Source organism: Heloderma suspectum, chromosome 1 (assembly GCF_057233095.1).
Source record: "Heloderma suspectum isolate Gila_16-S chromosome 1, 16-S_ref, whole genome shotgun sequence".
NCBI lineage: Eukaryota > Metazoa > Chordata > Lepidosauria > Squamata > Helodermatidae > Heloderma > Heloderma suspectum.
Genome location: NC_139458.1, coordinates 79,247,298 through 79,261,759, shown reverse-complemented (window position 1 = coordinate 79,261,759; position 14,462 = coordinate 79,247,298). Strand labels below are relative to the sequence as shown.

General features: G+C 43.0%; 1 protein-coding gene across 22 annotated transcripts in view; it reads left to right on the top strand.

Annotated features, from left to right (window-relative positions):
* GPHN (gephyrin) overlaps positions 1 to 14,462 on the top strand; it is a 483,693-nt gene that overhangs the window by 450,983 nt on the left and 18,248 nt on the right. For all 22 annotated transcript variants that reach the window (XM_084848962.1, XM_084848936.1, XM_084848902.1 and 19 more), the window contains 4 exons: positions 6,726 to 6,813; positions 9,689 to 9,762; positions 13,468 to 13,532; positions 13,833 to 13,936. In XM_084848962.1, coding sequence (XP_084705088.1) covers positions 6,726 to 6,813; positions 9,689 to 9,762; positions 13,468 to 13,532; positions 13,833 to 13,936 — 331 coding nt within the window. The remainder of the gene's footprint in view (positions 1 to 6,725; positions 6,814 to 9,688; positions 9,763 to 13,467; positions 13,533 to 13,832; positions 13,937 to 14,462) is intronic.

Genomic DNA, 14,462 nt, shown 5'->3' with positions numbered 1-14,462 from the left:
TAGGGCAGATGCTCAAAGCTCTCCCTTCTTCCCATCTGCTCTCAAATTTCCCCCATGTGTAGAATTGCTTGGTTCAATTCATATTTTCCCCCCTTAGGCTAAATGAGTACTAGAGTATTTGTTGGTCTTGAGTTTGGCATTGAGGTTGGTTTTGTATTGTATCCTCCTTTCTTCAGTAAAGATACCAAGTATATTGACGGTGGTTCTTAACATTTGTTGCGCTCAGAACAACTATTTTTGTTTGGGGGTGGGGGTTGTGAGCCACCACATTTTCTTACCTTCTTGGATACACTGGAGGATGTGGGGTGACATTTTAAGGTCTACTGAATTAAAACGTAAGTGCTGCCCTTGGCCTTGTGGCCATGTCATTCACCAGTGCTGTAGGAACACATGGATACCATGCATACAGCCTACCGTTTCTTTGAGGTGTCTGTTGCAACCAGGCCCATTGCACCCATATCCTTTATAATATGCAGATAAACACAAGGGGCAGTATGCAATGGTGACAGCCCACAAGTTCAAATAGCACTACCAGAGCTCCGTTGAATCTTTCCATTGCACAAAAGGTTGCCCATTACACTTGTGCAACCAGTTGTGCAAGCAGTTGCGTAACTGGTTGCACAAGCAGAATACACAGTGGATTTCACAACAGATTGCACAAGAATTATGCAAAACCACTTGTGCAAATGTAACTTTCATTGGATTCTTCTCTTGTGCATAGAGTTCAGAACCTAGCTTCCACTAGTGCAATATCATTTACGCTAACGGAATGTCACAAGTGGATGGTGCCCGTGATGTGACATGATATCATTATGCTATGCATTCCTTCACCCCTGCTGGTGAAAGCCAGTCCCATGAGAGTAAGCATGGGGGGAAGCACAGTGTAGTGGTATGTGACAACAAAAATGAAATTATTTACCTAGGCAGTACAAAGGGGGAGAAAGAGATACAGGATGGTGCCAACTCTGTGTTTTGCATAACAAATAGGGCTAAACTAGGTGATACATTAAATGCGTAGTGCAGAGGTTGGCGACGTAGCATCCATGGGTACACCTGCGCACACCAAAACCCCCTAATGTGCCTGCCAGTACCTTGCTTCCCCTCTACTTACTACCACCACTCTGTCTACCATTGGCGTTAGTTGCTGCAGCTTGCTGCACTGCTCGCTGCTCACCATCACTTCACCATCCCACATCTGCCCCTGCTGCTACTCATCATCCCCTCCTCCTCTGCCAGTTCCCTTTCTATGGCAAAGCACACATGGCAGCACCAACATCCCACCTCCCTTCCTCCGATGTGACTATTGTTCCTCACGCCTGCTTCCTTGCTTGCACATGTGCGTGCTTCCAGCTTCATAGAGAAGAACCCTTTCATCAAATGCGACGGCGGCACTTCCGCCTTGCCTGTTTATGCTCCATCAGTGTTGCCAGTGCACAAAAAGGCTGGAAAACATAGGTTGCAATAAGGTTTAAGGAGGCTGGCAACCTTATAAGTGCTAACGGTACTATTTTACTGCTGGTTCTGCACCAGCAGCTCCGGGGGTGAGTGAAGAGCAGGGTTGGGGGAATCCCGGTCATGTTTTTTGTTTGCTTGCCTCGTGTTGCTCTGGTCTGCTGCATGCAACAGCGAGTGAGTGATTCTGCAGCTTTCCCTTGTGCAAAGACTATTTTCTCCCACTGGCAGATATTCACCATCAGCCTCAACATAGCAGGGATTATTTAGGAGAAAGGTTTCTAGATTGGAGTGTATAATTTCTAGGCAGGACTGAACTCTGCTACTACTGCTTTTGCAAATACAATCCATACAGATGCAACCCCAGACAAAAAAGGAGGCTTGACAGTTAAGCAAAGTGCAAAGTCCCAGTCATGACTGTGGGGATGGGTCTTTATATATATGCTCAAGGACACTGTCTTCAAGCAGAAAGTGCAAGCATAGAGGCGAAAGAATACAGTGAAAAATGAATAGAGCTGAAAGTATTATTAGAAAAGAGTACATCGATTGAAGATTTCTGTTTGGGCAGTTCGCATATCCTCAATGCTGTAGTGCACTGAAGGGTGGTGGGCACCACCACAGCAGCCAATTTTGTGTTGATGTTGACACTTCCTTAGATTTCCAGATGTGCCCACGAGCCCACAAAGGTTGCCTACCCTGGCATAGCGCCTAACACAGCCTTCCCTTTTTTATTACTGTAAGCATCTGGGGGCCTAATCTGGATTGGGACCACTACACACAGATAGGGGGAGGTTAAGCCTTCCCACCCAGTTCCCTCTCTCTCTCTCTCTCTCACACACACACACACACACTGGCTAAAGAAAGGAAGATAAACCTCCATTGGCACGCTTAACAGTAAAGTAATAAAAAGGGATAGGCTCTGCTAGATGTTCTGCCAGGGATAGGCAACCCAACACTCTAGTCTAGACTCTGCACTATACAGCCTAGCCGTTTCTTGTTGGAGGATCAGGATTATACACAACATACTTTGTTGGAAACTCTCTTATTTTAATGATACTGGTAGGTTCTGGTTGGGAGATACAGTTTTTGTTCTACAGTGCCTTGAGGTGTTCAAAACCCAAAAAAGTTAGTTTCTCTATCTGTCTGGGGTACATCACTTCTCGTGTTCATGCATCACAGGGAGGCTATTTTGAGATGGATTGTAGACTTCCACAATGTTGTTTTCTGCACGGGCCGCATGTGTACTGTCCTAATACCCATTGTTAAGAGTGTAAAGTAGCTAATTGTGAGGATCTTCTGCTCCAGGTGTGAGTAAAAATTTTCAAACCTTCCTTTTGACAGATGAAAATATTATAAGAATTTTAGTTGATGTATTAAATAGTAAGAATCATTCAATTTTTCAAATATTAATATGATAGAAACAACTTGTAGTCATTGAGAGAATCAACTCGATAAAATAATTAGTGGAGAAGAGGACACTGTAGGAGTGATCCAGGGAGTCTGTTATGATCTATAGAGAATTGAGTTGGAAGAGTACTGTGATAATTCAGTCCCCAGTGCTCAATCCTGTCATGCCACATTGCTTAATTTCCATTTCATATTAACTGTGTATTTCAAAGTGATGATATAATAAGAGGGTTAACAGAGATGGTTGCCAGTTTTAATGAACAAGTTACAGAAAATGTTTCATAAGGGATCAAGAACTTACATCAGCAAAAATGAGTAGTCTAGCGGAGAGAGGTATTAAAATGAAGGTCAAAATAAAGCTCTACTGGCATTTCAGTTAAAACAGCCCCCTTAGATACTCATTGGCTTATTGAATGATGACTTTTGTGGTTTTTCATTTTAACTGTATTGTTCTAGGCCTACCATTTCAGACTGCAGGTAGGGATTCATGATTGAAATGCTCGTATTTAAAAAAAAATCCCTCCATACAGAAAACTAGCATGTCCAGGAGAAGACTAGATTAAAACATTTTTGCTCATTTTTTCAATTTTCTACATGGAAGAAACTATTTGCTAAGGAGGAGGATTTAATCTTGTGAACCCCCACCTGCAGTCACAAGTGATACAGCTCAAGAATAGATTTATTTCAATGTACTATTTCAATGTACTTTCCTACCTATGGATTTTTTTAAATAATCTTTGAGACTAACAAGTTTAGTAGATCGATTACTGTTTATACAAGTTGGCTTAAAATAACTCAAAATACGTGCTTAATACTTGGAACAGTACTCTGTCTGGAAAACCACATCAGCAATGCATAACATCTTGCTTGCATGAATTATTTTTTTAGAGCCTAGTTGCACTGAAGTGGTAAATCTATTCTTGAGCTGTATAACTCCTCAGTCCCCAGCTGACTCCTCCAACTTTCAGTCCTCAGGAGAAGCCAATGCCTTCAGGAAAAGGCCTCTGGCCCTTTAACAGCCAAATACAGCATCTGAGGGGGTGGAGCTTCCAGAAGGACCCTCCTGGCCTGACTATAAATTCCTGTCACTCACTCCCAGTCAATGTGGGAGTAATTTGCCAGTACTCTAGCTCTAGGACTGCTTCCATGGTCCTGAAATTAACTCAAGTCCCAAACATGATCTACCTGTCCCACATCATGCCGCCTTACCTGAGCTGTCACCCAGAGAAGATGATGGAAGCTCAGATGGAGCAGGACAATAATGTAGGGGAGAGTTCACATATTCTGTGGAGTGACAGGAAACAAGTAATGGGCTTATCTCCATATAATTGTTTAATTTCACAACAGACAGAAATTTCGACCTGCAGGCCAAATCCAGCCCACCAAGCACCTCAGTCTGGCCCATGGAGTCTCCAGGAGTTCCTCCAGGGGTGAGGCTTTGGCTTAGGCTCCACCCCTTGGAGGAATCCCTTCAGTGGGCATCCCCTGCTGTTATCTCAGATCAGAGATAATATTGGGGATTCCCCTGTTGATGTGGACCAGCAGCAGAACCCCTGCTATTACTGCCAATTGGAGCAGAGTCAACCTATTCCCCGTCGCTTGTCCACTGGAGGAGTGACAGGGACTAGGCTGGCTCCATTTTGCTGCACATGGGTTTTCCTAACTGGAAAGGCCTGCATGCAGTGAAACCTGGTCCCTTGTCCAAGCGCTGGGACATGGCCATGACTCCCTGATGTCATATGGCCTGCAGAGGAATGGGTGGGAGTGTCATACAGCCCCCATCCAAAACTGGTTCTGCACCTCTGCTCCAATTATTGGGAGAGTTGCAGTTATCATGTGGAAATACATATATGATTCCAGCCTTAGGGCTGATTCAAATGTTACCCTTCTAATGAGGAACATGCACAGGAGGAACCTTTCCTTTCCACCTGTTTTGAAATCTAAAAGAAGACAGTCAATTCAGTTCCTCTAGTGGCTAGGAGAGGCAGGCAGAGCTGGCTGGGAGGCTTGTAGACTAGTTTACCCCTGCTTTTTCTGTGCTTCCAGAAAGCGGCACTGCCTTGCCGCTACTCTTCCACACATGGTAAATGTTAAGTGACCAAAAGTGAGGTCCCAGAGTGAGGTGCTACTGCTATCACCAAGAACAACAAAACTTGCTGAGACAAGTTTTTGAGACACTTCAAGGATAAAATCACCCACCTTCATGCTGACTTGAATGCTGCTGTTGATGCAGTGCCTGTTGTGGTGTCCAGTGCATTGTCTTATCCTGTTTTGTGGGATCAATTTCAGGTTTTGGAGCCTGAGGATGTGGACAAGATGCTTGCATTTGAACGACCCACCTCATGCTCTCTCAACCCCTGCCCTTCATGGCTTCTTCGAGCTAGCCATGAGAGACTGACTGGATGGATCAGAGGAATAGCGAATGCATCATTTTATGATGGTGTGGTCCCTGCTGCCTTGAAGAAGGCAGTGGTGCAATCACTCCTGGAAAAACCCTCCCAGTTGACTATCATTCAGTCACCTTCCTGGGTAAGGTAGTCGAGAGAGTGGTAGCGCCTGAGCTGGAGGTGCTGTTCAATGAAACTGATTATCTGGATCCATTCCAGTCTGCATTCAGGCCCTGCGTTCAGGCCCATTGGGATAGAATTGGCCTTGATCACCCTGATGGATGACTTTCTTCAGGAGAGGGACAGTGCAACCCTGTTACTTCTTCTCAATCTCTCAATGGCTTTCAATACCATAGACTACAGCATCCTCCTGGGCCACCTTCATGAAATAAGAGTTGGAGGCACTGTTTTACAGTGCTTCAGCTCTTACTTGCAGGGTCAGTTCCAGAGAATAATATTGGATGACTGTGCCTCGATCCCCTGGCAGTTGAACTGTGGAGTGCCACAGGGCACGATTTTCTCCCCAATGGTATTTAATATCTTTATGAAGCTGTTGGAAGCAGTCATTAGGATATTTTGGTCAAGGTGTCATAAGTATGCTGAAGACACCCAGCTCTATTTCTCTGTGACATCTGAACTGGGAGAGGCTGTGCACATTCTGAACCAGTATATGGATGCAGTTATGGTTTGGATGACGGCTAATAAACTGAAGCTGAATCCTGATAAGACAGAGACCCTATGAGTGGACAGTTCCCAGGTCTGGGAATTGGGCTGTTGGCCTGTTCTGCATGGGATTTCATTCCCTCTGAAGGAGCAGGTATGTAGTTTTGGGGTGTTTCTGGATCTTTCTTTGTCACATATATGACAAGGACACTATGAACAGCTAAGCCAGTGCAGCTATAGCTAGGACTGAGTTGGAGTAGGAATGAGAGCCTACAAACACCAATGTAAAGACGATAATTCTGTTTGAATTTGGGGCATCTTTTCTTAAACATTTCTATATCCAACGACATTAAATGAGCTGAGGCAATTTATCTTCTTGACATTTATAATGAATTCTTGAGAATAAGGAAAATCTTAGAAAATATGGGATTTGCATTAACACTGAAAGGTGTAAGGTAAATTATTATAGTTTCTTCTCTTCCTTTTCTGTTACTGCCTAACCTTACCCTGTAGCCCATCAGTCTAACTTATTTAAGTGTGATATATGACGTGGTACATCAATATTGCCATATTCAGAGTCAGTCTGGACTAGCAGACTGCATACCAAAGAGATCCCTCATGCATTAACACTTCTAGTACAGAAACAAATACTGTACCTATTACTATGATTTCTTGATAGTCTTACTCTTGAACAATATGTACTGCCTGTTTACATTTGGAGAGTTTTAGCAGAAATGTATGGGGTTTTGTACATTGGAAATATATAGAATCTACAAATTAATGACCATTAATCTGTTTATTTTTATTATCCTGCAGTCCAGATGATTTACTTAATGCCTTGAATGAGGGAATCAGTCGTGCTGATGTCATCATCACATCAGGGGGTGTGTCCATGGGGGAAAAGGTATGTGCAAAGGGCTGTGTTTGCTTGAAGCAGAGAGTGTAAAGCAGAGATAAGGCAACAGGATGAAACAAAACACAAGGAATGGTCAGCACTAGTGACAGCACATAGGATATGGTCCAAATCTGGACCTGTCCACCGTATTTGAGTTCAGGTTTTTGGCTTTTTAAAAAATATGGGGTAAGGCTTTAGACTCCAAAATGGGGTTGAAAAAATTTAAAAGGCCTGGTGATTATGTCATCAGAAGGGCAGCAGAGCCTAGAAGCCCCTGAGGCTTCCCCACTGTGGATTGGATCCTCTTTGCCACCACCACCCTGCCCCTCAGATGATTCCAGAAGGCAGCCAGAAGAAGCTCAGAGGCCTCTAGCCCCAATTCTGCTCCCAGTGACATCATCAGAAGTACACTGGACTTAGATGCTTCCCTTCCCACCACCTCACCCCCACATTGCATTACTCACAGAAAGGGGGATAGTAAATATTGTCCTATCCAGGCAGGGGGGGGTGCAGGCTACAGAGGCCTCTTTTGCTCCTGCACATGTGTAGCATGTTTGGAGCATCTGGATATCATGAGAACTACAGATACAGTCACACATTCATCCCATATCTGTGCCCATTTTTAAACCTTTTCCTTTAGTTTATTGTTACGATTTTAAATTCCTTGATATCTGTATACTCACTCACTTCACAACTTTTGTATGAGAACACACATCTAGATTGGCATTTTCACAGACTTCTTTAACTTATTTTGTGCAGATCACCACATTTTCTTTTTCTGTGGCTGCCACAGGGGGAGGCTACTTGGAAGTAGTGGTGCTGCTGCCACAAGCCACACGTTGGTGATCTGGAGCCCCATAGCCCAGGGGCAGCCGAGAGGGCCCCTAAGCTACACCAAAGAGACAGCAGTGGTGAAGCACAATGCAGAACTAAAGTGCTGCGCCAGCAGTCAAGACTACAGCCATGCACCATTTTAATTTTAAATAATTCCCCCACATCTGCAGACCAAGAGTGGTAGCAAGCTCAGCAGGTCCCATGCCCCAAAAGGTAGTGTCTGATTGGCTGAGCTCACTACTACTCTCACTCTGGGGGAAAATGATTTAATTTGAAATGGCACACACCTGCAGCCTTGGACAAAGCCAGCACCACATTTTGCTTTCCAATGCACAGACATCCACGTTGCCAGCCAGTCAGGAGGGAAGGACCATGCAGAGCCCCCCCGCCCCGCCCCAAAGAACAAAGAGCTGCACATACTCGAGGTAAAAAAGAGAAAAAAGTGGAGCAGCAGCAGGGAGGAAGGAAGAAGAGCAGCATTGCTACCCAACAAAAGGTTAAAACCAGGATGGCCAGGGGGCCCAGAAGGAACCTCACCTGGAAGGCCCTCAAACTTAGCAGTGCCTCTGATTGAAAAGCTTTTAAAGTAAAAAAAAAAAATTTTTCCTGTGCCCTGATACAACCACGTTAACTTGCAGGATTAGGGCGCGATCCTATGGGATATGTCCTGGCTACTCATAAGCCTCCAGACTTGGAGGCTTACAAGTATCCAATGCAGAGCGGAAGGCGCCTTGCGCCTCCTGCTCTGCATTTTAGCTAGATGGGTGATTTTGCCTGTCTAGTGCAGGCTTCGGGAAGGTGGAGGGAAGGAGGCTGGGGATACCTTGTATTCCCACATCCTCAGTGTCCTCTCCACCCCCGGAACTCCCCCTTCCCCCTCCTACAAACTCATATTTGCAAGCTCGTAACAGCAGCCAGCATGGTTCTCTCCCCAGCATGGGGGCAGGGAGCACAGTTTCCTGGTTCTGAGCTCGGAGCCCTATCTTTGAGTTTGGATCCAGGAAACTGAGATATCCTATCTAGGGGATATAGGACATAGGATTGCTACTTTAAAGTATTTGCATTTTTGTTTGTTGTCTTTTGGTAAGCACCCTGAAAATGCCCATTGTCCACTGAATGGCATACATTTCAGGAATAGTTAAATAAAGGAAAGTGGTAACATTCGTGGTTCCATGTTGCTGGGTTTTCAGATATTCTAGGCCGCTGAGAAGCGAGGGTTTGGTTTGTTTTTTTTCTAAATGGGACAAAGAGCAACAGGGTTATCTCATCCACTGCAAAGCTAGCCGCACTTCCCACTCCTCACTTCTATTAGGTGCAGGTAGGATGTAGAATTGCATAAGTGGTACAATGTGCTTGTGAAGCTGTGCCACACTTGAATAATTTGGAAAGGCCTTCGCTCTTCAAACAACATACAATAACTTTGGCAGGAAGTTGAATCCTTCAGATGTAATAAGGTAGCATAGTTACCCCAAGTAATCTGTGGACCCTTACATCTCAGTAAGAGATCATTCATGGCAGACGTAGCCCAGACCCAGAAAGGACTGACAGATTGATAGCTCAATTCTGTGGGTGGTGGTACATGGTTGTTCTTAGTTAGCAGAGCAATTTGTCTGTTTAATGAGATTTAGACATGCTAGTTATGCAACCCCCGATCAGTTGGCATCCAACTTCCTAGAAGGACAAGTGGCATTTAGCCATTCAGGATTGAGTAATAACAGGTCTGTGTTGCCCTTGGTAGTGTATTGCTATTTTACTGTATTTCGTTGTTATTTAGAATACAATTCTAAGCTTTTAGACAAAAAAAAGTCATACAGTTCCCAGCATTCCCCATCCTCCCATGTAGGACTTCTTTCCATCTAAACATACATAGGATTGCACCTTTAATGTATTTGTATTTTATTTCTGTTAGGCGCTTTCAGCACCATTCAGCGGAAAGGCAGGCTACAGATCTAATAAACATGTTAACACTTCTAGGATTGGAAAAGGCTTCATCCTACACGTTTCAAGTAATGACTTTGAATACTTCATCTTTTTCATTGTTTTTAAACAGGACTATCTTAAACAGGTGCTGGATATTGATCTCCATGCTCAGATTCACTTTGGCAGGGTTTTTATGAAACCAGGGTAAGTAATATTTCCCAGTTAGAGTAAGTATTGGATATATGATCAGATATTATTGGAAGGTTTTTAATCCATATTTCACACAACACCCCATAGGAAAATGTATTTCTAAATATGGAATATGGAATTGTATCTCCTTCTGCATACCCATTCTTATCACTAAATTATTCCACAAAAACAACTGCTGAACAGTTAAGACCAATCAGTGCATTTATGTTAAAAAGCCCCCGCAAAAGAATATTGGTTCAGGCTGTATTTTAGATCAAGCTGTAGCCTGCGTTTGGTGGTAGGCAATAGGAAGGACTGAAAGTGACAAAGGAGAGACCCTTAGGAGGGCACCGAAAGCAAGATGGAAATCGCAATGGCATGTACACATCAGACTTAAACTAGCTTAACACTCATTTCTCTTCCTAAGGACTTCTGGGAATTGTAGTTTTGAGAGGAGGGCTAGGGGGCTATAACAGAAATTCTCCACACCTCACCAAACTGCAATTCCTAGGGTCCTTTAGGAAGGCCGTGACAGCGAAGTAGTATCAAACTAAGGTAAGCTTGTAGTGGAGCTAGAACCACAGGATTGGAAAAACTGCAACTCTGTGGCATTTCTGCTGAACCATAAAACTGGCTTATCAGTACATGTGGCAGGCAGTTACAGCCTAGAAATAATGAACAAGACTCAGACATGCTAGTAAACAAAGATCTTGGATGTGTAAGCTGGTTTTCATCCCTGGTGTTGAGGAATAAATGGAAACTAAAGGAAGGAGTTAGAGTTAGAAAAAAGAAAATGTTTGGGAAGATCCCTCATCTAAACTTTCCCTCCAACCTTAAAGCAAAATTGTTTAGAGCATGTTCTGATCCATTGCTTTTGTGCCTGAAACCTGATTTCCATGTTATTGGGCTCTGCATCTGAACCATAATGCATGCTAATGCATTCTCACTTACATTACATTACCATGTGGTTGCTAGTGGCATACATTAGAGCTGTAACATAAAGCCCCAAATAAGCAAAAGGAGGGTTTGGTAGCCAACACATTACCATTATAACTTATAAATCAGGCTTTAGATGATTCCTCATTTCTATCATTACTTAATATTTCTGTGGAAACAGAAGTCTCCTGTTCAGGGTCACCCAGCTTGAAATAGGAGCCTTGTAGTCCTCTCCAGGCCTCATTGTGCTTAGGAGCAGAGAGGCGGGAGGGAGATTCAGGAGAGGGGAAGGGGGAAAGGACACCTTTTTGTCCCCCCACCCTTCCCCTGTTCTACTAAAAGGATCAGCTGTGAGGTGATGTGAAAGATCTGTGCCTGAGACCCCAGAAAGCCACTACCGGTCAGAATAAACATTACTGGGCTACACAGACCAATGGTCTGACCTAACATAAGGACCTTCCTATGTTCCTATCATGCTAACAGGCTGAGCTTTGGGGCTGCCAGCTCCAAATGTGAGCATTTTACAGCTATATAGCGGAAAGTGGGGAAGGTGGCCTTTTCCCTTTCTGGAGGAAGGAAAGTACTGTAGGGAGGATAGTTTTTAACCTCATAGCACACATTCCTCCAACCCTGTTCCTCTTGCCCTTCAGGTACTTACTATAAGCTGTTAGGGACTGCGAAAGCCAGTTCCCTCTTCTCCCATCCCTTGTTTCCTTTTCTTTATCTCTCTCTCTTTCATTGTCTCTCTCTGTCTCTCTCTGAACTGACACCTCAACATTTTATACAGACCTGAAGCTCATAGTTGCTTGTCAAGCCATTTTTCTTGTTGTTTCTTTTTATTTTACAAACGTATATACTTCTGCATACCTAGGAAGTCCCCCTAAGTGTGTAGAAGCCACTACCTTATATTTGGGTGCCCCATTTTTCTTCCAAACTGGTAGGTACTTAACTATCTGAGTTCACTATTAGAGGGAATGATCTATTACAACTCGAAGGCCAGAACTTGATGTGTCTCATTTTTCTCCCCATAGCATCAAGTAAAACAAAACATGTAACATGACATGAGCACATTTAAAGTTTCCCTGCTGTGCATCACTGCATTGGCTGCTTCTTGACAGGGCAGAGAAACTCACGGAGCGTCACCATTATAACTTGTGCTTGTTTCACTAGGCATTACAGGGGGGGAAGAAGAAGACATGGGGATGCTTCTTTTAGTGGCAGCCACAGATCCTCTGTAACATCTCATTTCAGCCAGAGGTACAGTCCTCTGTATCAGATATCAATGTATAAAAGATATATATAAATTATAAAAGATATGAATAACTTCTTTCAGATATAAATATATGTGAAAATGCGAAATACATGAATGAGTTAATGTGCCCGTATTCATGTGAACATTTGAACTAGGGACCCATGTATCTGCTCCAAGAAGTGATTGCAAGCATTTGGGAGAGAGGCAGGAGCTCCACTTTGACCATTAATGATTTATGAAAATACAGGAAACATAACTTACACATTCCTAGGAACGTAGGATTCTGCCTTATACCAAATCAAACCATTGGTCCATCTAGCCAAGTATTATCAACACTGAGTGGCAGTGGTTCTCGAGGGTTTCAAGCAGGAACTCTTCCTGCCCTACCTGGAGATGATGAAGATCAAACCTGGGACCTCCTGCATGCAAAACATGTGCTGTACCACCTGGGGTGCAGCCCCTATTTCTTTAGTCACACATATGGTTAACATGTAAAGCCACATCAAATTACTTCACAATTCTGTACAGCATCTGTTAAAGTGCTAGTGCTGAATAAATATGAATAATTTTAATGGTGTAACTAATCCAGGGCAAAGGTGGATGGAAAGTGTGTAATAAGGCGATAGCAATATTGGACAAAATGTCCAATGAAGATGGTGCCACAGTGTAAATCTACTGGACTATTTGATTAGAAAAATTCTTCCAAATACTACACACAATATTCTTCCCTTTAATTTACGCTTCTGATCTCTGCGGAGTATCTGAGAATGCCTTGGGTGACAGGGGGTGGGAGGCAAATGATCCTTATTAACAAACCTCAGGTAATAAGGCTGGAATCCTAATCACACTTAGGAGAGAGTAAGCCCCACTGAAAGCAGAGAAATTCACATCTAAGTAAGAATGTATAGGATTGCAACTGCAAAAGATGAAAAATGTTTTAAATAAGTCAAAATATTAGAAGATACTCAACTTTAGAATTTTGAATGTTTTTCAATGGTTGACACTTGGGCAGCAATCCTAAACACATTTACTTGAAAATACGTCTTGCTGAACTCAGTAAACATGCTTAGAATTGTGTTGTTCAAGGATTTTGTAAAGAAGCATTGTTAGGGGATTACTCTGACATGCTGTGACCATATGGTTATTGTCCACTGGTTTAAAAAAACCAAAGGAATTGCCTAGATTGGGGTGGGGGAGGGGGCAGAGATCTGGCATAGGGAAAGTGGGATGATCACGTTGAGGGGAAAAAATTAACTTCATGGTCAGCAAGATACTACCACATCAGTAAGTTTGGTTGTTAAAAAAAATCTGGGGTTCCCATCAGAAAAAGGAAGCAACTAGAATATACTATTTACTTGTTCAATTTCCAGTTTTATGAAGAGGGTGTGGTGCTCCTAAGGGTGTGGAAAGTGGCAAGAATTAAAACAGCAAACACTTTTCAGATTATAAGCCAAACTGAAATAACTGTATGTTACTTCAGGGTTAAATTAAAAGTTTATTTCATAATTTTAACAGTTGACTCTTCTTGCTAGGTTGCCGACAACCTTTGCAACTTTGGATATTGATGGTGTAAGAAAAATAATTTTTGCACTCCCAGGTAAGATTTGTTACATTATAAATATAATTGACCTTCACCGATGCGCAAAAAATACAAAACAGTAGGAAGCCCAACCACATCTAGTATGTATTGGACCCTAAATGCATATGCCTTGGTAATTTCATCTTTGTGTGCCATGGACTAGTATGTCTTCTGTATGCAAAAATACATAAAGGTGAAATAGTTCCTCTACACATATCATAGATACATAATTTTGAAGTGTGATACAGCAACATAACAGTTTTTCATGAGTCCAAATTACTTATCTGTCAACTGTTTTTGTTTTTTTTTAATCTTCAGGGAATCCTGTTTCAGCTGTTGTTACCTGCAATCTCTTTGTTGTCCCAGCACTGAGGAAGATGCAGGGAATCCTGGATCCTCGTCCCACTATCATAAAAGCCAGGGTAAGAGTTTTAAATATAAGATGAGCTTCTGAGGTGCTCCGTTTAGTCACATAAGTGATGCAGTATTAGAGAAATAGCATCTGAGATCGCCTGAATTCCAGGAATTGGGTGTAATATTGAAAGGGGGGTGGGATAAGAATTATGATTCTTCATCATATGAATGAAGAAGAATCAATCTCTCTGAACTATCAGGTATTCTTGTATTTGCATTAGAGCACAGATGTTCAAGCTCTGTTGTAAGCCAAGAAGGACTGAGGAGGATTCTTATTACGATTAATTACATTAAAGCAGGGATGCACAGCCTTTTTGCCCCCTCTTGGGTGTTGGCTGAGGTGCTGGGGGCACAGGTGCATGAATATACACATAAACGCATACACTCTAACATATACTCACATACATACGTACACACTCACTGTCACTCAAATACATGTCAGGGTTCCTGAACATACACACCAGGGTTCCTGAACCTCCTTGCTCACTGGGGGAACAAGGAGGCTGCAGCCTTCATCACCCCTCAGCAACCCTG